General features: G+C 41.1%; 1 protein-coding gene across 2 annotated transcripts; it reads left to right on the forward strand.

Moving 5' to 3' along the window:
* The first annotated feature begins 1,206 nt into the window (after positions 1-1,206).
* On the forward strand, positions 1,207-25,315 carry S1PR5 (sphingosine-1-phosphate receptor 5). 2 transcript variants are annotated; one of them, XM_073587570.1, is made up of 2 exons: positions 1,207-1,312; positions 22,447-25,315. In XM_073587570.1, the coding sequence occupies exon 2, from the start codon at positions 22,733-22,735 to the stop codon at positions 23,882-23,884; it is 1,152 nt and encodes a 383-aa protein (XP_073443671.1). In that variant the 5' UTR covers positions 1,207-1,312; positions 22,447-22,732; the 3' UTR covers positions 23,885-25,315. The 2 variants fall into 2 exon arrangements, with proteins under 2 accessions (XP_073443671.1, XP_073443672.1); XM_073587571.1 differs by lacking the exon at positions 1,207-1,312 and adding an exon at positions 21,717-21,795.
* Positions 25,316-27,740: the final 2,425 nt, after the last annotated feature.

The raw sequence follows: 27,740 nt of genomic DNA on the forward strand, positions 1-27,740 counted from the left end.
CAAATCCCACCAAGGACTACATATGTAAGGAGTTTGTATGTTCTCCCCGTGTTTGCGTGGGTGTCCTCCGGGGTTTCCTCCGGATTCTCCAGTTTCCTCCCACCTTCCAAAGACATAATGATGGGGAATACAGATTGTGAGCCCTGATGGGGACAGCGCTGATAATGTGTGCAAAGTGCTGCAGAATATGACGGTGCTATACAGTGGCTTGAAAAAGTATTCATACCCCGTGAACTTTTCCACGTTACACCCACAAGCGTATTTTAGTGGGATTTTATGTGATACCAACTCAAAGTAGCAAGTATTAGTGAAGTGGAAAGGATACATGGAATTCTAATTATTTTAAAGCTATAAATCTGATAGTTCTGACAGTCCCATAGATGGTTCCTGTAGTAGGTGTAAATCCCATTCAGATAAATGGGAAAGTGACGGAAAATCTGATGCCTGGAAATATATGCTTTGGCTATGTTCACACGTTGCTTTTTTTTTTTTTTTGCAGCATTTTTTTATGCAAATTTTCACCTGCGGTTCACAGTACCAGCAAAGTCTGGGAGATTTCAGAAAGCTCATGCACGCAGCTTGCTTTTTGTTTGTTTCCTGACTGCTTGTCAAAGAGCTCGTTTTTTTTGCAAAATGCAGCATGTCACTTCTTTCAGCGTTTTTCGCCCATTGAAAGCAATGGATGCTGCAAAAAACGCAGGGAGCAGGTTTTGCTGTGTTTTTGATGACAAAACTTGAGAAAGATGAATCATTAATGCATTAAACATTATCAGCACACACAAAAGACAAATGTAACCTGACAAAAAGGCAGTAAAAAAACGCAGCAAAACTAAGCAAAAGACGCAGCAAAAACTAAGCAAAAGAAGCAGCAAAACTAAGCAAAAGAAGCAGCAAAACTAAGCAAAACCTGCTTTTTGTAAACAGCTTAAACTTGGCATAAAAAAACCTGCTGCAAAACTGCAGCATGTGAACATAGCCCTAGCCTTATGGGGACTTTAACAAAATTTTGACGGGGGGGGGGGCAAATGTTCTACAAGAATCAGATGGTGAGATACCGAGCTACCGGGAGAAAGTGAAGATCCAGCCATATAGTAGGGTGTAAGCGGAACAGATACAGACTTGTGCAGTATGTAGGATCGCTGTGGGGAAGGCAGAGGGGCAGGATATTCATATTAAAGTCTAGAGAATGGGCAGGACAGAGGAGGGGGCTCAGTAGTCTCATCTGCTGCCTCTACAGGCACAGGCTTTGGGTCTCTGCTCTGCTCCTCTGACATTCTGGGAATCTTGGACATCAGATCTTTTGCTGTTCACAGTAAGTGGAGTTTGATTTTTCAGGATTTCTTCTCTTTTCTGCACTCCCCATCCCTCCTTTAGACCCTGCAGTGAACATTAATGGCAGGCAGGACAGCTATCCCAAGGAAGGAGCTGCACCGTCCTGTCCAGCGCAGGATTCACTCCAGATGTGCCGGGGAGTATAGCGCACAGCCTGCGGAGAATAGAGTGCAAGCTCTGCGGGCGAGATCGCACCGCGCGCCGGGTGCCCTCTTACCTCTGGACGGAGATTTTGATGGATGTTTGTTGCTCGGGGCCATTACCTCATCATTGGCTGGGCACAAAAGAGAGATTAGCCAGAGAAGTTTCCATTCTGTTCACAGGAAAAGATGGGGAGAAATGAAACATTAATTCACTTATTTATTATATGCATCTTATAAAGACGTAACAAAGAGGTTACTATTCAGTTATGTCACTGGTAGGTATTGTTCTATTTAGCAGAGAGGATAGATAGATAGATAGATAGATAGATAGATAGATAGATAGATAGATAGATAGATAGTTTAGTTACTGTAAGTGATATCTGTAATTTGTATGTAACCCCTTCTCATTTACAGCACCATGGAATCAATGGCGCTATATAAATAAATAAATAATAATAATAACAGATCTATAGATAGATAGAAAGTTACCAGAATTATTTACTATAATTTCACATCAATAGCTTTCAAAGTCTAAACCCCTGTACAGACGCGGCAGATTTCCCAGGGCTCCGCCGCCCCGTGCTCTGTACATGCAGTGTGTGCAGAGCTGCTGCTCAGGGTCTGGGTGGGGGTCCCCTGGCACTTGCCCTCCCCTGGCACCTGCCCTCTGGGCACTGCTGTTTCCGTCCTTTGTGTACATTGTATTTGGGGTGATTATGGGCAGCGGTGTGCGGTGTCTACATCCATGTGAGCAGAGCCTCAGGTCATAACTGTTGGTGCTGTGTACAGTGTGTGGATTACCATTTCTATAGGCCCGGTCACTGGACAGGAGCTCAATGAGCCATTCATGTGCAATCAGTGTGCTGGAGGCTGTGTGTGCCAGCACTATATGTGCCATGACCATCCCCAGCCAGCTCTCCCCCACTACTGGCTGCTAATCTGCATACAGGAGAATAGTTACCATCAACCTATTATTTTCTTGCACATTTTCCATGTTGACCTCAGTCAGGAAACGGTTTCTATCATATAGGATCATAGTTTACAGGGACCAAAGGGCTCATTAAATGGTAAAATCACATTTTTGCTGACCAGGGCAGGATCAAAGTCTATGTGACCCCCTCCTAAAACTGAAATACTGTCATAATACTATGGACTATAATTATACAAAACCAAGTAATACCCCCGTATAGTGCAAAATAATGCTATCATGTAGTGCCAAATAATATCACCATACAGTGCCAAATAATACCACCATACAGTGCCAAATAATACTATCATGTAGTGCCAAATAATATCACCATACAGTGCCAAATAATACCACCATACAGTGCCAAATAATACCACCACATAGTGCCAAGTAATACCACCCTATAGTGCCTAATAATACCACCGTATAGTGCCTAATAATACCATCATATAGTGCCAAATACCACCATATAGTGCTAAATAATACCACCTTATAGAGCTTAATAATGCTACCATATAGAGCTTAATAATACCATCATATAGTGTCTAATAAATACCATAATATAATGCCAAATAATACCACGATGTAAGTCAAATAGTACCACCATATAGTGACAAATAGTAGTGCTATAAACTGTGAAATAACGTACTATATTTCAGTGATTTTTCACTTACGCATAAAATGGTTTTATTAGGGTTATTGGATTTTCATCAGTGTTCTGTCTGTGTTTATTTTACTTCCTTATATAGCACCATCATATCCCACCGCGCTGTACAGACTTCAGATTTTACCATTACAAATCTTCTCCCATCCACGACAGTGTCAATCACAGACATTACATAGACTGTAACACACTGATGACATCCATGTGCTGTATGTCTCTATAGTGCCAAGTAATACTACCATCTAGAGCCAAGTAATACCACCATATAGTGCTAAATAATACCATCAAATAGAGCCAAATAATAACATCAAATAGTACCAAATAATACCATCAAATAGAGCCAAATAATACCACCATATTGTACCAAATAATGCCATCAAATAGAGCCAAATAATACCACCATACAGTGTCAAATAATACCACCATGTATTGCTAAATAATATCACCATATAGTGCCAAATAATACCATCATATAGTACCAAATAATACCATCAAATATAACCAAATAATACCATCATATAGTACCGAATACCACCATACAGTGCCAAATAATACCATCAAATAGAGCCAAATACCACCATACTGTGCCAAATAATACCACCATATAGTGCTAAATAATATCACCATATAGTACCAAATAATACCATCAAATAGAGCCAAATAATACCACCATACAGTGCCAAATAATACCACCATGTAGTGCTAAATAATACCATATAGTGCCAAATACCATCATACAGTGCTGAATAATATCACCATATAGTACCAAATAATACCATCAAATAGAGCCAAATAATACCACCATATAGTGCTAAATAATACCATCAAATAGAGCCAAATAATACCATCAAATAGTACCAAATAATACCACCATATAGTGCTAAATAATATCACCATATAGTACCAAATAATACCATCAAATAGAGCCAAATAATACCATCAAATAGGGCCAAATAATACCACCATATAGTGCTAAATAATATCACCATATAGTACCAAATAATACCATCAAATAGAGCCAAATAATACCACCATGTAGTGCTAAATAATACCATATAGTGCCAAATACCATCATACAGTGCTGAATAATATCACCATATAGTACCAAATAATAACATCAAATAGAGCCAAATAATACCACCATACAGTGCCAAATAATACCACCATATAGTGCTAAATAATACCACCATATAGTGCCAAATAATACCACCATATAGTGCTAAATAATATCACCATATAGTACCAAATAATACCATCAAATAGAGCCAAATAATACCACCATACAGTGCCAAATAATACCACCATGTAGTGCTAAATAATACCATATAGTGCCAAATACCATCATACAGTGCTGAATAATATCACCATATAGTACCAAATAATACCATCAAATAGAGCCAAATAATACCACCATACAGTGCCAAATAATACCACCATATAGTGCTAAATAATACCACCATACAGTGCCAAATAATACCACCATATAGTGCTAAATAATATCACCATATAGTACCAAATAATACCATCAAATAGAGCCAAATAAGACCACCACATAGTGCTAAATAATACCATCAAATAGAGCCAAATAATACCAACAAATAGAGCCAAATAACACCACCATATAGTGCTAAATAATACCATCATATAGTACCAAATAATACCATCAAATAGAGCCAAATAATACCACCATATAGTGCCAAATACCACCATATAGTACCAAATGATACCATCAAATAGAGCCAAATTATACCACCATACAGTGCCAAATAATACCACCATGTAGTGCTAAATAATATCACCATATAGTGCCAAATAATACCATCATATAGTACCAAATAATACCTTCAAATAGAGCCAAATAATACTATCATATAGTACCAAATACCACCATACAGTGCCAAATAATATCATCAAATAGAGCCAAATACCACCATACAGTGCCAAATAATACCACCATATAGTGCTAAATAATATCACCATATAGTACCAAATAATACCATCAAATAGAGCCAAATAATACCACCATACGGTGCCAAATAATACCATCATATAGTACCAAATAATACCATCAAATAGAGCCAAATAATACCACCATACGGTGCCAAATAATACCATCATATAGTACCAAATAATACCATCAAATAGAGCCAAATAATATCACCATACAGTGCCAAATAATACCATCAAATAGAGCCAAATAATACCACCATATAGTACCAAATAATACCATCAAATAGAGGCAAATACCACCATACAGTGCCAAATAATACCACCGTATAGTGCAAAATAATACCATCATATAGTACCAAATACCACCATACAGTGCCAAATAATACCATTGTATAATGCTAAATAATATCACCATATAGTGCCAAATAAATACTACAATATAATGCCAAATAATACCACGATGTAAGTCAAATAGTACCACAATGCAAAAAATGGTTAAAGGGTATATTTGGGACTTTACAAAAAAACCAGAAAATGTACCTAAGCACTAACAGGCAGGTAATTGAAGCAGAAGCAGCTAATTCCCTTGCAGGAGCGGTCCATGGCCGCTCTGTGCTGGGAAAGAACGGTGCCGGACACAGCAGGCAGATAAGTTCCAGTTTCCTGCCCGGTAGTGCTTAGGTACATTTTTTTTTTTTTTTAGAAAGTCCCTGATATACCATTTAATAATATATTATTGTGCCCAATTTATACAAATTATAGCTTGATACAGTATGAAATAATACCAGCATACAGTGCCCAAATAATAGTATTACATAATACTAAACAACCGTAGAGTACGGGCACATGATGAACATTTGCAGCAGATTTTTCTGCACCAAAAAATTGAGTTTTGACAAGAAACTCGCTGGGAAACATTTTATGTGCAGTTTAGATTCGTTTTTACTATTAATTTGAATAAGGAAAAACGCTGAAAGCAACGACATGGTGCAGGTTTAAAGAAAATGCTTTGATGGTTCAAATCCGCAAGAAGAAATAGGCAACGTGTGCACGAGACTTCAGGAATCTCATTCACTTTGCTGGAACGGTAAAACGCCGATATTTTTACCCTGTACAAACGCACGGTAAAAACAAACCATCATTAGTTCCCAAATCATAGTAGGATATAGTAATATGTGGCGGCAGATCACAATGAAATGCTGTTCCATAATAATGGTAAATAATAATGGCAGCGTTATATAATAACTCCTAGTGCCAGAGATGTTTTAATATCAATTAATACCGCCATATAATGGACAAATAATATTATAAGATAGTAAAATATGGAGCAATATAACCATTATGTGATAATAGCACTCTATACAACCAAACAATTTCACCCTACACTACCAATACTACCAAACAATACTACCATATAGTACCAAACACTATCACCCTACACTATCACATACTACCAAACAATACTACCATATAGTACCAAACACTATCACCCTACACTATCACATACTACCAAACAATACTACCATATAGTACCAAACACCATCACCCTACACTATCATATACTACTACTAGGGCAGCACGGTGGCTCAGTGGTTAGCTGGGGTCCTGGGTTCGAATCCCACCAAGGACAACATCTGCAAGGAGTTTGTATGTTCTCCCCGTGTTTGCGTGGGTTTCCTCCGGGTTCTCCGGTTTCCTCCGACACTCCAAAGATAGGGAATTTAGATTGTGAGCCCCATCGGGGACAGTGATGAAAATGTGTGCAAACTGTAAAGCGCTGTGGAATATGTTAGCGCTATATAAAAATAAAGATTATTATTATTATTATTATTTATTACCAAATAATACTACCATATACTACCAAACAATACCACCCTATACTACCAAATACTACCATATAGTACCAAACACTATCACCCTACCATATACTACCAAACAATATCACCCTATACTACTAAATAATACCACCATATACAGTCATATGTAAAAGTTTGGGCACCCCTATTAATATTAACCTTTTTTCTTTATAACAATTTTGGTTTTTGCAACAGGTATTTCAGTTTCATATATCTAATAACTGATGGACTCAGTTATATTTCTGGATTCAAATGAGGTTTATTGTACTAACAGAAAATGTGCAATCTGCATTTAAACAAAATTTGACCGGTGCAAAAGTATGGGCACCCTTATCATTTTCTTGATTTGAACACTCCTAACTACTTTTTACTGACTTCCTGAAGCACTAAATTGGTTTTGTAACCTCATTGAGCTTTGAACTTCATAGCCAGGTGTATCAAATAATGAGAAAAGGTATTTAAAGTGGCCACTTGCAAGTAGTTCTCCTATTTGATTCTCCTATGAAGAGTGGCATCATGGGCTCCTCAAAACAACTCTCAAATGATCTGAAAACAAAGATTATTCAACATAGCTTTTCAGGGGAAGGATACAAAAAGTTGTCTCAGAGATTTAACCTGTCAGTTTCCACTGTGAGGAACATAGTAAGGAAATGGAAGAACACAGGTACAGTTCTTGTTAAGCCCAGAAGTGGCAGGCCAAGAAAAATATCAGAAAGGCAGAGAAGAAGAATGCTGAGAACAGTCAAGGACAATCCACAGACCACCTCCAAAGACCGGCAGCATCATCTTGCTGCAGATGGTGTCACTGTGCATCGGTCAACAATACAGCGCACTTTGCACAAGGAGAAGCTGTATGGGAGAGTGATGCGAAAGAAGCGTTTCTGCAAGCACGCCACAAACAGAGTCGCCTGAGGTATGCAAAAGCACATTTGGACAAGCCAGTTACATTTTGGAAGAAGGTCCTGTGGACTGATGAAACAAAGATTGAGTTGTTTGGTCATACAAAAAGGCGTTATGCATGCGCTGCATTGTTGACCGATGCACAGTGACACCATCTGCAGCAAGATGATGCTGCAGGTCTTTGGAGGTGGTCTGTGGATTGTCCTTGACTGTTCTCACCATTCTTCTTCTCTGCCTTTCTGATATTTTTCTTGGCCTGCCACTTCTGGGCTTAACAAGAACTGTACCTGTGTTCTTCCATTTCCTTACTATGTTCCTCACAGTGGAAACTGACAGGATAAATCTCTGAGACAACTTTTTGTATCCTTCCCCTGAAAAGCTATGTTGAATAATCTTTGTTTTCAGATCATTTGAGAGTTGTTTTGAGGAGCCCATGATGCCACTCTTCATAGGAGAATCAAATAGGAGAACTACTTGCAAGTGGCCACCTTAAATACCTTTTCTCATGATTTGATACACCTGGCTATGAAGTTCAAAGCTCAATGAGGTTACAAAACCAATTTAGTGCTTCAGGAAGTCAGTAAAAAGTAGTTAGGAGTGTTCAAATCAAGAAAATGATAAGGGTGCCCATACTTTTGCACCGGTCAAATTTTGTTTAAATGCAGATTGCACATTTTCTGTTAGTACAATAAACCTCATTTGAATCCAGAAATATAACTGAGTCCATCAGTTATTAGATATATGAAACTGAAATACCTGTTGCAAAAACCAAAATTGTTATAAAGAAAAAAGGTTAACATTAATAGGGGTGTCCAAACTTTTACATATGACTGTAGTACCAAATAATACTACCATACTCTACCAAACAATACCACCCAATACTACCAAATAATACCACCAAATAATAATACTACCATATAATACCAAACAATACCATCCTATACTACCAAATAATACCACCCTAACCTACCTAATAATACCACCATATATGAACTGGTCATAGATCTTTCCGAGAATCTGCCTCCAGAGTCTATTGTAAATGACATGGGGCGATCGACAGTCTGCTCTCATAAATCACACAGCTCTGCAGTGAGATCAGCGTTAACACGGTACAGCAGAAGTGAGCTTTGTCTCATTAGAAACACATTTGCAGCAGCAGTTTTCCTCTTACAGTGCTGGCAGCTCTGCTGTACTGCCACTCCACCCACCCCCACGCTGGCTGCCTGTGTTATAAAAGCTGAAGGACTGTGTCACGCTCACGCCTAGGCTGATTGGCGCGAGCCGGGGGTTGTGGCCCCACTGTGCCACAAACCAGACTACCCTGGAAGGGGCGTGACTACGGCAGCTACCTCGGTCTTTGCTGGAGCCTCTGATGGTGAGGTCAGGCTTGTGCGGCAGGTAGCTGCCGGGTGCCACTCCAGGGTGGTGTCTGGCTGTGGCTGCTGATCCCACTCGGGAACAGGACACCTGGACAGGTGCGAGTGACAAGCAGGCTGAGACACAAGGCAGGCAGGCACGGCTTGAGACACAGGGCAGGCTGGCACGGCTTGAGACACAGGGCAGGTAGGTGTGGTGTGCGAAGGAACAGGTAGGGTCCTGTTCACACAGCAGGAGCGGGTACTGGCTGGAAGGAATGGAATATGGAGGAACAGGTAGGGTCCTATTCAAATAGGAGGTGAGATAGTAGAGAGTGGAATATGACAAAAGCAGGAGTGCGGATTAGGCGGAGCTTGCAAGAGTGCGGAGTAGGCGGAGCTTGCAAGAGTGCGGAGTAGGCGGAGCTTGCAAGAGTGCAAGGTAGGCGGAGCTTGCAAGAGTGCAAGGTAGGCAGAGCTTACAAGAGTGCAAGGTAGGCAGAGCTTGCAAGAGTACAAGGTAGGTGGAGCTTGCAAGAGTGCAAGGTAGGCAGAGCTTGCATGAGTGCAAGGAACAGATAGGGAGGACACAGGGAAAGACACAGCAGGGAAAGGAACCACAGACAAGGAGACTGACAGACACAGAGGTAAGACAGAGTTCAGACAGAGACAGTACAAGACAAGGTACAGGGACCAGGATATTCTGCCTCCTGGAGGGCGATGAAAGAAGTACCAGGCAAGTACTCAGACAAAGCTAGGACAATACAGGGGCCAGGATATAAGCCTCCTGGCGAGCATTTTCACTATTGGAAGTATTAATTGTATGCGTATCTGCACAGTGTAACACACTGGAGCGTCGTGTAATAGTGAATTGGGGTCAGGTAGAGCAAACTGAGGGATAAGTCTCATATCACAAAAGGTGGACAGTATTAGGGAAAAGAATGTAAAGGTTTGTCAGATATTTGGGTTCAATAATCGTGGGTAATACTGACACCTGCAGGTAGCAAAGGGGAATTCATGCAAGTTGGCAGCATAGCATTACAGGACGGTATAGATCCTGCATGGCACGGAGGCGCTCACGCTGCATCTTTCTGGTTTTGCTCCCTGATGTCACACAACCTTAATTTTTGGGTACTCAGATTGTCAGACTTCTCCATATCTCGCAGACTCCACCGTCTATTGTCTGTCTGCAGGGGAAAGCTGTGTTGTTTTTCACTTTTATGCAGGGATGTGAAGAGGAGATCCCTGTATAAATAGCAGGAGATAAACGTTACAGCTTCGTGGGAAATAACAAATGCCTGGCACGTATCAGGAAATCTACAGTTCCCAGAAAACAACTCTGTGTAATAAACCAAAAACAGGACCAACTAGCAGGATCACACTCCACACACTGCACTGGATAATGATAGAATATATACAGTGCCTTGATAAGTATTCATAACCGTGAACATTTCCACATTTTTTCACGTTACACCCCCAATGTATTTTATTGGGATTTTAAGTGATATGCCAACACAAAGTATTTGTGAAATATAAAGGAAATGATACAGGTTTTTCTAAATATTTTAAAAATAAAATATAATAAAAACTGACGGGCATTGGTATTCATCCCCCCTGTAGTCTGATACCCCAAATAAAATCCTGAGAGACCAATTGCCTTCCAGAAGTCACATAATTTGTAAATTGAGTTCACCAGGGTGTAATTTATTCTCAGTATAACTAGAACTGTCCTTTGAAGGCCTCAGAGGTTTGTTAGAGAACATTTGGGATTAAAAAAGCATCATGAAAACCAAGGAACACACCAGACAGGTCAAGGATAAAGTTGTGGAGAAGAGTAAAGCAGGGTTAGGTTATAAAAAAAAAAACTAGCCCAAGCTCTGAACATCTCACAGAGCACTGTTCACTCCATCATCCAAAAATGGATGGAATATGGCAAAACTTCAAACCTACCAAAACATGTCCACCTAAACTTATATACCAAGCAAGAAGAGCAGTAATTAGAGAAGCAGCAAAAAGGCCAATGGTGACTCCGAAGGAGCTGCAGAGATCCACAGCTCAGGTAGGAGAATCTGTTCACAGGACAACCATTAGTGATAAACTCCAAAAATCTGGCCTTTATGGAAGAGTGGCAAGAAGAAAGACATTTTTAAAACTAAACCATAAAGAAGTCCTGTTTGCAATTTGCAAACAGCCATGTAGGGGCCACAGCGAGCATGTAGAAGAAGGTGCTCTGGTCAGATGAGACCAAAGTAGAAATTTTTGAGCTAAATGCAAAATGCTATATGTGGTGGAAAACGAACATTCACCCTGAAAACACCATCCCCACTGTCATACATGGTGGTGGCAGTATCGTGTTTTGGGGAAGTTTTTCTTCAGCAGGGGCAGGGAAGCTGGTCAGCGTTGATGGGACGATGGAGCTAAACACGGTGAGGAAAACCTGTTAGAGGTTGCAAAAAACTTTAGACAGGGGCGTAGGTTCACCTTCTAGCAGGACAACTACTGCCAGAGCTACAATGGATGATTTAGATGAAAGCATATTCATATTAATAACCACAAAGGGTGGTTATTAATGGAGCATACTCAGACTGGGTCACGGTTAGCAGTGGGGTACCACAGGGGTCAGTTTTGGGCCCGCTTCTTTTTAACATATTTATTAATGACCTTGCAGGGTATATACACTAGTTTCCTTAATATTGCGTTGATCCAGGGAGCTAGTCTGATTGCCGTATGTGGAGTCGGGAAGGAATTTTTTTCCCCAATGTGAAGCTTACTGTTTGCCACATGGGTTTTTTTTGCCTTCCTCTGGTTCAACATGTTAGGGCAAGTTAGGACAGGATATGGGTTGAACTAGATGGACTTAAAGTCTCCCTTCAACCTTAATAACTATGTTACGTGTGTGAACAGCACGGTCACCGTCCAGACCTAGATCCCATTGAGAAACTGTGACAAGATGAGAGCGACTGTGCAAGGAATGGGCAAAATTTCAGCCTCTAAATGTGTTAAGCTGGTACAGATAGACCCCAGAAGACTTGCTGCAATATTTGCATTGAAAGATGTTCCTACAAAAGTATTGACTCAAGGGAGCTGAATACAAAATCACAATTTTCAGATTTATATTTTTCAAATATTTAGAAAAGCATGTATCATTTCTTTTACCCTTCACAGATACTTGCTACTCTGTGTTGGTCTCACATAAAATCTTAATAAAATACATTGAAGTTTGTCAGTTTAATGTGAAAAAAATGTGGAAAAGTTCACGGGGTATGAATACTTTTTCAAGGCACTGTATATACTGATAATAATCACACTGATAATGATCAGGGTCTTTTAGGGTCAGAAGGAAGACTTTGGATTTCCTTTTCCTGTGTGTTATTGTTTCTACAGTAAAATAACTAAAAAGCGGAAGTGATGAGTGATGGACACTGACTTGTTTAATTCTTACTATTGCCAAGAAAACAACATTCCCATTAACCCTATGTATACATATTGAGGTACACAAACAATTTGCAAGTTCCCGGGTTCTGAGATCTTTATTTTTGTGAAATGTTGCAGATGTTGTAGCTACAGTGGGGAAAATAAGTATTTGATTCATTGCCGATTTTGCAAGTTTTCCCAGCTACAAATAATGGAGAGATCTGTAATTTTTATAGTAGGTACACATCAACTGTGAGAGACAGAATCTAAAACATAAATTAAAATAAGTATTTCATACAATAGAAAAACAAAACTTAATATTTGGTACAGAAACCTTTGCAATTACAGAGGTCAGATGTTTCCTGTAGTTCTTGACCAGGTTTGCACGCACTGCAGCAGGGATTTTGGCCCACTCCTTCATACAGATCTTCTCCAGATCTTTCAGGTTTCCGGCTGTCGCTGAGCACCATTGAGTTTCAGCTTCTTCCAAAGATTTTCTATTGGGTTCAGGTCTGGAATCTGGCTAGGCCACTCCAGGACCTTGAAATGCTTCTTACGGAGCCTCTTCTTAATTGCCCTGACTGCATTTCGGGTCTTTGTCATGCTGGAAGACCCAACCTTGACCCATCTTTAATGCTCTTATGGAGGGAAGGAGGTTGTTGGGCGAACTCTTGTGATATATCACACCATCCATCCTCCCTTCAATACAGTCGTCATGTCCCCTTTGCAGAAAAGCACCCCCAAACTATGTTTCCCCCATCATGCTTCACAGTTGGGATGGTGTTCTTGGGATTGTACTCATCCTTCTTCCTCCAGTGAGTGGAGTCGATACCAAAAAGTTCTATTTTGGACTCATCTGACCACATGACCTTCTCCCATCCCTACTCTGGATCATCTAGATGGTCATTGGCAAACTTCAAACAGGCCTTGACATGTGTTGGGTGATCATGGAGACCTTGCATGCCTGCAGGATTTTAATCCATGATGGCGTAGTGTTACTAACAGTAATGTTTGAGAATGTGGTCCCAGCTCTCTTCAGGTCATTGACCAGGTCCTCCCATGTAGTTCTGGGCTGATTCCTGACCTTTCTCAGAATCATCCTTTCCCCATGAGGAGAGATCCTGCATGGATCCTCAGACCGAGGAAGACTGACACTGGACAGTCATCTTGCATTTTTTGTACTTTCTAATAATTGTGCCAACAGTTGTTGCCTTCTCACCAAGCTGCTTGTCTTTTGTTCTGAAGCCCATCCCAGCTTTGTGCATGTCTACAATTTTGTCCCTGACGTTTTTAGACAGCTCTTTGGTCTTGGCCATGGTGGAGTGGCTGAAGTGTGATTAAGTGTGGACAGGTGTCTTTTATACAGGTAACAAGTTCAAACAGATGTAATTAATACAGGTAATGAGTGCAGAGTAGGAGGGCTGTGAGAGCCAGAATTCTTGCTGGTTGGTCGGTGATCAAGTACTTATTTCATGCAATAAAACGCGATTTAATTATTTAAAAATCATACAATGTGATTTTCTGTTTTCATTTTTAGATTGCGTCTCTGACAGTAGAAGTGTAGGTACGATTGAAATTACAGACCTCTCCATTCTTTGTAGGTGGCTATATTGGATGATCTTAGTAGTGAGATCACATACAGTTAGCTTTAGGAACCGTAAGGCCATAGAACCCCACTGAAGTTTTATCAGCGCATTTAAAGGGAGGGTCTCCCTATAGGCATCATACGTGGCTTCAGGACACGTAATAAATATCAACATTGATTATGTGAAACGGAACAAGTGCATTGGGCTTGTCTGGGTGTGGGATTGCCTTTAGCAAGAACACCTCTCCATTTGCCTCACACATATGAATCCTATAAGGGAGGGCCCTGCTCATTATTATCGCACCCTATGAGCCATAATGGGAAGACGTGAAGAACGACCCCAAAAGCAGAAGCTTTATTGGAGTCAAGCCGACCATGTAATTCATCTGAATGGCAATTTTCCACGCATCCCTGGCAAAATCAGATTAAAGGGGCTGTGTGTATGGAGAAAACCCCTTTTAAATAAATTTTTTTTAATGTTTTTATCACTGACTCTTGCTATGAGACTGAATATATAGAAAATTTGACCTTAGCGAGGTAAAGTGAAATATGACTCGTAGAGAGAAACTAGCTCCTCTGGGCCCGCCATAAATCTAACCATATGTGACATTTGTGGTTTGCGCCCTTGTTATACTGCAGTGACGGGGAAATTCAAACAATGAATGTTAAGAAGCTGTGGTTTAAAGGGTGGGGGGTATATGGTGGGTGCAAACACGAAATTCAACCACGTGTCATGCAAAAGCTTAGAAAACATTCACATACTTACATATAGAAACCAAGTCCTATTTTATATTATAGATTCCGCCTACATTCATATTTTGGCATGACATGAAGAATGCTCCAGTATTAAGCAAATTTGCATAATCCGTGCCCTTTTTTATGTTCTGGTCAGCGGGAGGATTCTGCAAAACGGACTGTTAACGGTTTCGTCACGAGCATTGGAAATGGGAGAGTAGACGCTACAAAGGGCATTGTGGCCCCCCATAGGCGGACATCTATGGAGGTCCATGTTCACAGACCCGTAATAATGTATATGATATAAGGAACAGGATGTAAATCCCTAATCTAATATATAAAGCTCAATATGGGTGTGTGTGTGTGTGTGTGTGTGTGTGTGTGTGTGTGTGTGTGTGTGTGTGTGTGTGTGTCTGGGATTGGCATTCGCACCGTCGCAGCTACAGCCACAACATTTTGCACAGTCACACGTCTGGACCCCGAGAGCGTCATAGGCTATGTTGTGAGGCGAAATTTTAACCCCGCGCGTTCCAATTCACCGAAAAATTTTGGCCCTATCTACATAATGGGGAAAAGTGAAAGGAAAAGTGTTGGAGGCAAATTGACAGCTGCCAGATGTGAACAAGGGGGACGTAAAGAATGAGAGCGATGGCGCCAAAGAGAATATACCGTACAGTTGCTAAGGTGGGGCCCTGACATGGGATACTCACCACACACGGGGATATGAACACACACAAAATGCGCCACACACTACCACGTGCTTCACCACATAGACCACCCTCAGCACACATTTCACCACACATACACCAACCTCACCACATAAAAGACGAAACACAAAAGTCACCACGCTGTCCCAGAGCTGTTTAAAAGATGAAAAACGAGCTGTGATTGGTCGCTATCAGCAACAGTTTTCTTTGTAGACAGTTGGGGTAACTGAGGCCTATTATTCTTATTTCTATGGTGTTATCGTCCTTCTGTAAAGCTGGAAATAACACAATTTATTACCGTGCCAACACAGACCACCCTCTGACACAGACTGCAGGGGGAGCCCAGTATCACACAGGATAGGATTAGATGCACGGCTCAGCAGTCAGTAACACACAGGTGAGGATTAGACACATGGCTCAGCAGTCAGTATCACACAGGATAGGATTAGATACACAGCTCAGCAGTCAGTATCACAGGTTAGGATTAGACACATGGCTCAGCAGGCAGTATCACACAGGATAGGATTAGATACACAGCTCAGCAGTCAGTGTCACACAGGATAGGATTAGATACACGGCTCAGCAGTCAGTATCACACAGGATAGGATTAGATGCATGTTTTTTATGTGCAATATAATCATTATAATTTGTTATAACTAACCACAGTTGGTTACTATGCCCAGGCAACACCGGGCTCTTCAGCTAGTGTGTCCATAAAAGGCCACTTAATGGGTGAAAATGGCTGGACACAATATCGCTAGGTTTGGTACTAAATGTCATGATAGACGTAATATATAATTGTCCTGGATTATAGAAACATGGTTGCTTTTTTCCAAGATAACAGCGCCACACCTGTGCACAGGCTGTGTGTGGTACTGCACGCCAGCTCCAGTGCAGTAGCTTGTACTACACTTGATATGTAGGGGGGGGGGGGGGGGGGGGGAGACATTTCTGTGAGGCATCATCTATCCTGATCACGTCACCGGGAAATGATAGTTACTATTTGAGAGGCGGGCATGCTAGGTGTGCTCCTTTAAAGAGGACCTGTCTCTAGGTCAAAAGTTTCCAGTTATCTTATCCTCCATTATTCTCGCTGTTCCCCTAAGTTTTCCGGTTTTAGCATTTTTAAAATCCTCCATACGGTTCCAGAGATATGGGCCTTTTTATTTAGTGGTCTTTGTCAAGAGAGCGTGGCTTATAGAATCCTTGCGGGGGGCGTGTCTGCATTGTTACCTTGTGAGCACCTCCCCATTGGCAAAGATCATAAACCTTAGCGCTAAAAAGAAAAGGCCTGTATCTCTGGAAGCGTATGGTGGATTTAAAAAAATACAAAAAGGTAAAATACTCAGGGGAGCAAAATCAGGGGGCCACTTTTGACCTTGGTCCACTTTAACACACCGGTAGAGATCCACAGCAATGTGATGTTTTAGACATGTCTACAAGACAAGAAGATCAGATCATGGGAATGCTACTGTAATAACAGATCATCTCTACCTCGTGAGAGAGTTCTCCGGAGGTGACATGACGGGACGTGTTGCAGTTTATCGTATGCGGTAATTATTACTGTCAGGTATACGTTGTCTGCCTGTTTTGCCTAGGTGAGCGCTTTAGATGTCTCCACTCCCTGATTCACCTTCACTTTCTGGTCTAAAGAACCATACAGTGATTTTATCTGGGGTTTTTTATTATAAGATTTACTATAGGCCTAGTTTCACACCAAGTTCTAAGGAGGCTTCTTCGAAAGACAGATAGCGATTGCTGGAGGCAAAAAAAAAAAAACAAACCTGTGGGTTGTTTGTCAAATCAAGCGAGAAAGTGACTGATGGGAATCTGCAATTTACCGCTTGTATAGTTTATCAGACAAGTTAGGACGACTCGTTCTGGTCATTAATGAAAGCTTGAGTCAGAAGTAAGGGGCCCGAGGAAAAATGTACGTAGAGATTTTTCACTGCATATCATTAATATAGTGTGCAGAGCAACACAGCGTTTTCTCGACCAAGTGTGCTCCACTTTTTTCTGGCCTGATGTCCACAATGCTCCCATTTAAAGGCGACCTCTAACCAGGTCAAAAGGGGGAAGTTTTTGCTCTTATTTTATTCACGTTGCTCCCCTGAGTATTCATTTTTTTTTCCCCAAAAAATCTGCCATTTGATCCCAGAAATATGAGCCTTTTCATTTATAATTTGATATTTCCCAAGAGGGTGTGGCTCACAGGATCCTCTGGGGCGTGTCTTTAGGCTACTCTGCGCTATTAGTCTGAGTCACTCCCCCTGTAAAGACAGTAAAAAAGCATTAACTAAAAAGGCCCACATCTCTTGAATTGTATGGCAATTAAAAAAAAAAAAAAAATAGAATAACGAGGGGAATAGTAGGAATAAAATAAGAGCAAAATTGGGCAATATTAACCTGGTGACAGGCCCTCTTTTGAAGAGTGTTCACTTTTTATAACAGGCAGGGATCCACATTAACACCAGGTGTTCTGCAAATCCAATGAGCAGCAATTTATTTTTTATAATCTTCATGTGGAAAAATGGTAGAGTAACTTTGTTTTACTGGTCAGTATAATTACAGCAATGCCAAATTTATACAGATTTTTTTTCCCCCTACTTTAGTGTAATAAAATCAAATTTTTTTTTTACAAAGATCATTCTTTTCTGTTGCCATATTCTAAGGGCCTTGTTTATAGCAGGGTGAATTGACCTTTATATTGGTCTCATTTTAGGGTATTTGTGATTTAAGGATCGCTTTTTATTTCATTTATTGGAAGGCATACTGTTGGGAGTTCATTCTCTGGTTCCCCTTCTGGACTCCCTCTGGTGGTGTCAGGAGGTGGTGCAGCTGGTTTGATCGGTGGAAATCTGCCACCTGAGAATGACAATTGGATCTCAGGATTCTCAGATTGGATTTAAGTCAGCTGACGCCCTATTCAGTTGCTGGTGATTCCTTCTGGCTTGTCAGCTCTTGGTTTTCAGCTCTTTCCAGTCATCTAAAGCTAAGTTTTTTTGCTAATGTTCACACTTGATTTTGTTGGTCTATTCAGTTTTTTGTGTGGTCTGCCAGCCCTGGTTGGGGGCTGAGCTGAATTTCCACTCTATCAGTATTTTGCCAATTGGCTTTTTGTCCCTTACTAGTTCGGTCTCTTTTTGCTCTGTCTCAGAATATTCCAGAGTGCTGATATAGTGGGAGAAGTCTAGTGACTTCAGGGTTAATTTTGCTATCAGAAGTGTTGGACATTATTTTTGTAGGGTTTTTTTGCAGGTTGCAGTGTCTTCCCTTTCCTGTCTAGTTAGTTTGGGCCCCATCATTTGCTCAGCCTATTTTCCTGCCTGTGTTTGTGCCTTCATCTTGTTTCACCATCAATACATGTGTGGGGGCTGTCTATTCCTTTGGGGGTCTGCTCTGGGGCAGTTAGTTTTCCATTTTCTTGCTTTAGGCTTATGTAGTCCTCCGGCCGTGACGAGGCGTCTAGGTTCATCGTAGGCACGCTCCACGGCTACTGCTAGTTGTGTGGTAAGATCAGGGATCTGCAATCTGCATAGTTACCAACCTCTCTGGTTTTTCTGGGCATAGCATGTTTTGCCTTTTTCTCCTCGGTGACCCATTCATAACAGCGTACAAATGAAAAACACTAATAGCCGCATTTTGTTTTCTTGGCGTTTTCCATACTGACTATATAGCATGACATTTTTTTATAGCGGAGTTGGTTACGAACTTGGCGATATCAATTACCGTATGTATTTTTTTTTATACACATCTGTATAATATAGGAATGATAAATGGGAAAAGTATTTTTTTTTCTTTATTTTATATATTTATTTTATTCTAATTACATTTTATTTGATTCCCACTAGGGACCTTAAATAAGCTTGATTGCGCATATAATACTGTGTTATACTACTTTGATGCAATGTATTATGTTTGCCAGCCTTTGCTTCCATCTAATACAAGGACTAAAATGGCAGTCATGGACATGACACCCATTCGCCAACCTCGTGACCAGTTCATGGAACAACAATGGACTGAAAGAGGGAGCCTTCTCCTTCTGTCTAACCACTTAGATGCCACTGTCGCTATTGACTGGGGCATCTAAAGGGTTAAACTGTACTGAAAAATCACTGCAGTTTTAGCAAAAGCCTCGCTATGTACAGTATGTATTGCAGTCGGGGCTCCTGCAGAGTTTACATTGGTAGATAGGCAGAACCTAAGAAATATCATGATGCGTTAATTTTTTATCAGCGCTCATGGTGCTCAGTGCTCATGTGTTTTGGGGTATTGGATTGTTGCTTTGGGGTGTTAAGGGGTTATGTCATACTTGCCAAGCTTTGGAAGTAGCTATGTGCGAGCTGTTATAGTAACATGCAAGAGCCCATAGCCTGGGAGGTCCTCACTTTTTTTCGGGAGTCTCAAATATGCTTAAAAAAAAAAAAAAAAAAAAAAAAAACTTAGCCTCATGAAGACCCCCATAACATTGACCCTTATCAGTGCTTGTCACACAGTGTCTCACATAGAAGTTCGAGCCACACAGTCCCCCCATTAGTGCCAGGTATGCACTGCACCCCTTTTCACTGACATGGAAGCCACCGATTTAGGATCCGAGAACCGAGTTGCCATCTAATGTCGATGGTATTGTCTTTTGACATCCATGGCAATGTCTTAATGTTTGGGGGTCAGCACAAAATGGCACTGTATTCATTCTCTAGGAGATAAGTGACACCAGACGTAGATTTCAGCTATTCATCCATACTTGGCCAAGGTGAACATCAAGGCTGATAGAAGTCTCCACCAGCTTCAACAATGTGGGGCAGAAAGGCTTTAACTCGAAGAGAATGGGTGAATGTTTGACCTCTCTTTGCTTTCGGTAGGATTTGCATGGAGGCTTCTGATCGATGAATGGTTGTACGCCGCCACAGGTTGAAATAACATGGACTATAATCCCCTTGTTATGCCAGCTTCACTGCGCAGGATGACAACTGTTGCAAGGCAAGACACATGGAGAACAACTCCAGTTGTACAAACAGAACAGGACCCCTTAGTAATCTTAGTTGTATTTTTATGACCGGGTTGTTGTAATATTTATTTTCAATTCAGCATTACCAAAACGTGAAGATGGAACTCAGAGATTTCAGAAATGTTTCATCTCAATGTCTGTGTGGTTGAATACAACTTTTACAGAAATTTCAAAAGCAAATTTGCTGCATGTGTGGTCCCAAGAGTATGTGCCCATGGGGCATTTTCCACACTGAAAATCTACTGCGTATTACAAAAGCAGCGCTTAATAAATCTCATGAGTACGCTGCAGACAATAAACGGCCTGCAGTTTGGTGGAGGTCCTGGATCCTGAGAGCCCCACCGATTTGCTCAAAACTACTCCCAAGCGCTCACTCCAGCTTCTTAGAATCATAGAATCGTAGAGTTGGAAGGGACCTCCTGGGCCATCTTGAGCACATGGACACAGACAGAGGTCCATGGTTTACAGTAGGAAGTCTATGCCTTTGCAGAAGTGCTTGTGAGCAGCCCTTTTGAAGATCCTGACCCTCACTGACCTGCAGGACGTTTGAGTGTAAATGCACAGTGTGTATTTGTTGCAGATTTTCCCTCGTGAAAAAAAAAAAACGCAGCGCAATACAGTACCGGCTAAGTTACTGAGATTTGAAAAATCTCATCTACACATTGCGGAAGTTTTCGTGCATATAACTTGACTTGTGAATTTTAAAATCCTGAGCATGTCAATCCTTTGTGCGGAATTCATTGTGGTCTTCTCTTTTGCAGTGCATAGGGTGAAATTCTCTTTCTGTAACATCTGCGTATTTTGATGTGGAAACGATGCAGAAAATCAATATCAATTCCACAAAGTGTGCAGCCGAGCTAAGGGGGATTCCAGACATTCACCCACAATGTGTGGACTATTCAGAGTAGAACTATCAGCATGAATAATAGGAAGCATGTTGCATGGAGCAGCTAGCTACCCTAATAAAAATGCTCCATCATCTGAATGTTGCTTGCGTTGTCTAAATATCTGGCAGTTTTCCTCTAAAGAATGAATCAGTGTCAGACAGGAGCCTGTAAAAACAAAGGGCTGAGCCTCGTGGATCTCAAAAAGTAGGAAGTCTAGAATTTAACACAAAAGAAAGTACAAAGCAGAGTGGAGCTCGCTGCAGCTGGAAGATCATATCCCAAATCCAAAAAGGTCAGACTTTCCATCCTCTACCGTTATTCTCTCTTTTACATGGGAGCAATCTTTATATTACAGTGTGAACTCTTCAAATCAGAAATCATAGTTTCTGGCGTTAGTCTTGTGGAATTGGATGAGAATCTCTGTTGGCTCGGAATTCCTATATTCAGGTATTTTGGTTGACCACCGTTACAAAATTACACTCGAGTGATCATCCGCGATGGCTGGCAGTAGACTACTGCATGCCAGCACAGTGGGTCCATCATGTTGAAATTTTCTCAGGGCAGTGTACGGTGTATGGCATGATTGGCTGATTATTTGCCGATTAGCACAAAAGCATTGCAGTCTTATCATGAATTCGATCAGCCAGTTTAGTCTGCCATATGAATTGTCGCTATTTCTCGTATCATTCCATCTGTTCATTCTTGGCTGATCCTAAATTTTATGCACTATGGTGGTGTCGTAAAAGACAGTGGATTTTTCACAAGAGATTCTACAAAGGAAAATTTGCTGTGTTGTGTGGGAACACACCCTAAATGCTCAAATTTCCAGACCCCATGTTCCTTTCTGAGGAAGTCAATCAATAGCTGTTGCAGAAGGTTTTATTACATTCCTTTTTTCTTTGCTTAATAGCTAACTTTATGTTTTTCTTTTTTCTCCCTCTAGGTTACATCGTCATTTGTGGATGGTACGTGAATTAAGTGAAGGAACACTGACACACTGTGGAGACCATGCTGAAATGCAGCAACACAAATCGACTCGGTCTTCTTGATGAAGCGTTGGCTGAGTCGCAGTACATGGGGGTTTGAATGCAAACTAACAATAATTTGTGCTGGGATTATATCTTCCTGGATGTTGCTGACCATACATGGCTTGGACACGACCTTGCTATAGTTGAGGTTCAGCCAAAGTTCCAAACTTTGGAGAGCTTTGAGAAGATCAACCGTCGACCATGGATGGTGTAACACATCATTATCACTTGAGCCGTTTGTACAGAGAATACCAAAACAACAGCGTCATTGCTCTTCATTACAACTACACGGGGAAGCTGAGCACTAGTAGATATAAGGGTGGACTAAAAGCCGAGGCTGTGGTCTTTTTGGTGGTATGCGTCCTCATCGTTCTGGAGAACCTCATTGTACTTTTGGCTCTATGGCGCAACAAGAAGTTTCATTCACCTATGTTCTACCTCCTTGGCAATTTGACTTTGTCAGACCTTCTGGCTGGAGTAGCCTACATGGTTAATATTGTGTTGTCGGGGGCCAACACACTCCGACTCACCCCTGTTATGTGGTTTGTTAGGGAGGGTGGTGTCTTTGTTACATTGACTGCTTCGATCTTCAGCCTCCTTGCTATTGCCATAGAACGTCACATCACCATGGTTCGTATGAAACTCTACAGTGGAGACAAACAGGGACGGATGGCCTTACTTGTAGGAGTAAGTTGGCTTCTTTCAATCTTGTTGGGGGTTCTTCCAATACTGGGATGGAACTGTATCAGAAATCTTCCTTCCTGCTCTACAATCCTACCCCTTTATTCCAAGGATTATATATTGTTTTGCATTACCATCTTTCTGGCCATCCTTATCTCCATCGTGGTCCTCTATCTACGCATATATAGGATTGTTAAGCTGAATAGTCAAAGGCTGGGCACTCTGCGAAAGGGAGCACTGAAAAAGTCCCAAAAATATATGGCTCTGTTAAAGACTGTTACTATTGTGGTAGGAACCTTCATTGGCTGTTGGCTTCCTCTTTTCATCCTCCTTCTCTTTGATGTGTCATGTGAGGTCAATGCATGCCCTGTCCTTCTTAAAGCAGATTATTTTCTTGGACTGGCCATGATAAATTCTCTTCTAAATCCAATCATCTACACATTGACCAGCAGGGACATTAGAAGAGCCATTCTCAGGTTGGTCTGCTTCTTCTGCTTTGTCAACGAGGATGGAGAAACCAGAGGGAGATTTGGATTCTTTCCAGTCATTGAAAGAAGCACGAGCAAATCTGAAAAGTCCTCCCACAAGCAGGAGGGTTTGGAGACAACAATGTCTTCTGGAAATAGGACTCCCACGCCAATCAAGTCTCTAGTGGCCACTAAAAAGTACTGAGACAAGTCATGGTCAAAAACCATGTAAAAAGGGAACTATCTGCCCCCTCCTTTATATCCCTTCCAACATGAACAGGAAAATATAAAATATATTGAAAGGTATTGACGAAAAATCTATTCCTTTGAAATCAAGAGAATGGACGATAGGTTTCAGTGAAATAGGCACAAGTTTGCTGTATGGTATCGAGTTTACGTAATTATCGTTCAACTTTATAATCAGTACAAAAGCTGATCGCAACCCGTGAGCAATCTGCATGTTACAAACGCCATGTTGGCCATAGATGGGGATCGATAACTCGACTGGTCTGGAAATTTTTTCAATGGGTTTGGTAAGGCTTTCCACAGGTACCTTGCATGAAACACTGAGTTTTGCCACTTTTCTCGCATAGCTAAAGAGTAACAATGGAGGACAGTCAACCTCCATGGCTTTCTATCTCAGGAAAGGGGCATAGAATGATATGAAGCTTTGCCGGGAATGAAATATGAAAAAGGGCGAACATATTGTTTCTGCCATTGAGTTTATTTCTTTACATATGAGCCATGTATTGATGACTGCTTTTCACAAAGCTGGTCATTAAAGTAGGCCTCTGGAAAAAAGGTTGAAAGCTGACAATTGGCACATGTAAACATGACATCAATCACCCGACTAACAAAATTTTTATAAAAGGGGATTGGTTTATTCCGCCATAAAAATCTTTGTTGTAGGGAACACCACTCCTCATGTAAATGAGGTGCTGCTGATATGATGCTGTATGGACACAGAATTATCATAGTTTTCACTGGCATATGTAAACCAGTGTCTATCAACTTGTATACAGCCCATCAGCGCTCGTTAACAGGTCGAAATCAGCCCATATAAAAAGACTTAATCATTTCATGAGTTTTGTTTTGTTACTTTTTTTGGAGAAAAACAATTGCTTCCAAACTTGAACGATTTGCCATCTTTGCAGAGATCTTGACTTACAACAGCCAGCGTTTTGGTGAATGATATGGGCAAACTTGTTGAAACCAGGACAAACTGTGCCAAGTAAAGCCTTCTTTATAGGTGCAACCCTATCATCAGTACCACACTATAATTATTGTCATCAATTAGGGCCAATTATGTGTCTCTTGTGACGTATTTAATCATCGCGTCTGGGGACAAGTGTAGCATTATTCTACCGAAGTCGGTGTTATTCTCGACAGAGAACAGGCAGGTGCGTGCAAACAAGGCAACATACTGCTCGATCCCATCCTAAGGACCTGACCATACAGTTCTTATGTGTCTATGTAGTTTCATACCATTACAGATCCCACAGTGGGAATAAAATGCTGTACATTTATGTATATATATGTATATATTGAAAATGTATAAATTAATAATGTATTAATTCATCCAGCATTAACATCAATGTATAGCTCTCGAGAAAGAAAAATAAAAAGTTGTCAAGTATATGTGTCCAAATATTTGATGTGCTAGCCTACATGAGCAGGGGATAATCCTCAGCTAGTTGTACTCATTTCTTAGGATCAATGATTATGTGAGCTCCATTTTTCTAATTTCAGCGGGAGCTTACAATGGATTTACTATACAGTTCAATTACAGTAATATACAATAAATATACATACGTTGCGCTGCCTCTAGTGGTGTCTAATGGTACAACATCTGGTTTAGCGCCTTCATGTAGCACTGGAGACAGCAGCAATACTCAAAGCGCTGAGGAAATGACTGAAATTTCACTTCCTCCAGCTCCATTAGCCGGACTGTAATGATGTTCAGGAATTAAAATGAGAAAACACAAAACCGGACATTAACCCCTTACCTACAATTGACGTAATATTCCGTCCATGTGACCATGGACCTAATTACCATGGACGGAATATTACGTCATCGCGATCAGCGGCGCCCACGTGGTGAGCGCCGCTGATCGCGGCCGAGTGTCAGCTAATTATCATAGCTGACACCCGGCACAATGTGTCAGGGGCGGTCACGGACCGCCCCCGACACGTTAACCCCTTGCACACCGCGATCAAACACGATCTCGGTGTACCGGGGGTTAAAGGGAAGCATCGGCAGGGAGGGGGCTCCCTCCGTGCTTCCCTGAGCCCCCCACGGCAGCGCAATGTGCAGCGCTGCTGCGGGGGACTCCTTTCCTGCAGGTCCCCGGATCCAATATGGCGACGGGGACCTCCGGGGGCCTGCAGGAAGCTGGCTTCCTCAGTGCCTGCAAAGCGCAGGCATGAGGAAGCCTGTGCAGTACCTGTGACAGATCGCTGATCTGTCACAGTGATCTGTGATGTGACAGATCAGCGATCTGTCACAGGACAGTGATGTCCCCCATGGGACATTGTAATAAAGTAAAAAAAAAAAAAAAAAAAGTGTAAAAATAATTAAAAAAAAAAATCGCCAAATAAATTAAAAAAAAAAAAAAAAAAAAATATTCCCCAATAAATTCATTTTTTGGAAATAAAAAAAACAAAAAAACAAAAACAATAAAAGGACACATATTTGGTATCGCCGCGTCCGTAACAACCCGCCCTATAAAACTGTCCCAATAGTTAACCCCTTAAGCGAACCCCTTAAAAAATAAAAATAAAAAACGAAGCAAAAAATAATGATTTATTATCATACCGCCGAACAAAAAGTGCAATAACGCGCGATCAAAAAGACGCATATAAATATCCATGGTACCGCTGAAAACGTCATCTTGTCCCGCAAAAAATGAGCCACCATACAGCATCATCAGCGAAAAAATAAAAAAGTTATAGCTCGCAGAATAAAGTGATGCAAAAATAATTATTTTTTATATAAAATTGTATTCATTGCATAAAAGCGCCAAAACATAAAAAAACGACCTAAATGAGGTGTCGCTGTAACCGTACTGACCCGAAGAATAAAACCGCCTTATAAATTTTACCGCACCCGGAACGGCGTAAACGCACCACCCAAAAGAAATTCATGAAACGCTGGTTTTTGTAAATTCTGCGTCCCAAAAAACGAAATAAAAAGCGATCAAAAAATGTCACATGCCAGAACATGATACCAATAAAAGCGTCAACTCGTCCCGCAAAAAATAAGACCTCACATGACTCGGTGGGTCAAAATATGGAAAAATTATAGCTCTCAATATGTGGTGATGCAAAAACTATTTTTACAATAAAAAGCTTCTTTTAGCGTGCGACAGCTGTCAAACATAAAAACCGCCATAAATAGTAAATCAAACCCCCCGTTATCACCCCCTTAGTTAGGGAAAAATAATAAAATTTAAAAAATGTATTTATTTCCATTTTCCCATTAGGGTTAGGGCTAGGGCTAGGGTTAGTGTTAGGGCTAGAATTGGGGGTTTCCACTATTTGCGCACATCAGGTGCTCTCCAAACGCAACATGGCATCTGATCTCAATTCCAGCCAATTCTGCATTGAAAAAGTCAAATGGTGCTCCTTCCCTTCCAAGCCCTGCCATGCACCCAAACAGTGTTTTACCCCCTCATATGGGGTATCAGCCTAATCAGGACAATTTGCAAAACAACTTTTGGGGTCCTATTTCTCCTGTTGCCCTTAGGAAAATAAAAATTTGGGGCAAAAATATCATTTTTGTGGAAAAAAAATTTTTTGTTATTTTCACGCCTGGGCGTTATAAACTTCTGTGAAGCACTTGGAGGTTCAAAGTTCTCACCACACATCTAGATAAGTTCCTTGGGGGGTCTAGTTTCCAAAATGGGGTCATTTGTGGGGGGTTTCCACTGTTTTGGTACATCAGGGGCTTTCCAAACGCGACATGGTGTCTGATCTCAATTCCAGCCAAAAAAGTCAAATGGCGCTGCTTGCCTTCCGAGCTCTGCCATGTGCCCAAATAGTCATTTACACCCACATATGGG

This window comes from Dendrobates tinctorius, unplaced genomic scaffold, assembly GCF_039654945.1.
Source record: "Dendrobates tinctorius isolate UK_male_01 unplaced genomic scaffold, ASM3965494v1 ptg000099l, whole genome shotgun sequence".
Lineage (NCBI taxonomy): Eukaryota > Metazoa > Chordata > Amphibia > Anura > Dendrobatidae > Dendrobates > Dendrobates tinctorius.

Bases quoted from the DNA above. Each gene is read 5' to 3' on its own strand.
- S1PR5 (XM_073587570.1), top strand. From the start codon at position 22,733: ATGGATGGTGTAACACATCATTATCACTTGAGCCGTTTGTACAGAGAA.